Source organism: Nestor notabilis, unplaced genomic scaffold (assembly GCF_000696875.1).
Source record: "Nestor notabilis isolate BGI_N333 unplaced genomic scaffold, ASM69687v1 scaffold24248, whole genome shotgun sequence".
Lineage (NCBI taxonomy): Eukaryota > Metazoa > Chordata > Aves > Psittaciformes > Psittacidae > Nestor > Nestor notabilis.
In genome coordinates this window covers 40,360-40,935 of record NW_009940031.1, presented here as the reverse complement: position 1 = coordinate 40,935, position 576 = coordinate 40,360, and the positions used below count along the sequence as shown (strand labels likewise).

At 61.3% G+C, this 576-nt stretch overlaps 1 protein-coding gene across 1 annotated transcript in view; it reads right to left on the bottom strand.

Annotated features, from left to right (window-relative positions):
* LOC104410090 (C-terminal-binding protein 2) overlaps positions 1-576 on the bottom strand; it is a gene marked incomplete at its 3' end in the record, with an annotated part of 12,621 nt that overhangs the window by 334 nt on the left and 11,711 nt on the right. Inside the window, exon 6 of the mRNA XM_010020157.1 lies at positions 281-411. Within this exon, the coding sequence (XP_010018459.1) occupies positions 281-411 (131 nt within the window). The remainder of the gene's footprint in view (positions 1-280; positions 412-576) is intronic.

Genomic DNA, 576 nt, shown 5'->3' with positions numbered 1-576 from the left:
CCCCAAACAGCCACAGAAGGGAAGGGAGAGCAGCTCCCAAACTGAAAATGCACCAAGCGAGAGCCAACAGGGCTGAAACCCAACCTGCTGCGGGCTGGTCTTAGTGCTCCCATGGGAGAAAATGGTTGGGGTGTCTCTGCATCTGTAACCCCGCTGCCAGCCCAACACATCCGTGTTAGAGGGTGTTGGTTTTGCCAACCCAGCAGGACTGCCCCATGGTGTGACCAGGCTCAGGGTGTTGTGCATTGATGGTAACCCAAGGAACGAGCAGCAGCGGTACCTGAACGGTTCAGACTCGTGCACGTCGAGAGCAGCCCCTCGTATCCGTCCCTCCTTCAGGGCTTGGGTTAAGGCCTTCTCGTCCACCAGCCCCCCGCGCGCTGTGTTCACCAGGAACGCTCCCTGCCTCATCTGGCAGAGAGAGGAGAGTCAGCCCCATGCACTGACCTGGTCCTACCCCATCCCGATGCAGCGGCGGGTGCCCCGGGGTGCTTCCAGCCAGGACTGCACCCTGCTTCCCACGCTGAGCTGCTGCGCTCGTGCCCCCAGCAATCCCCATCCCGGTGCATGTGGTTT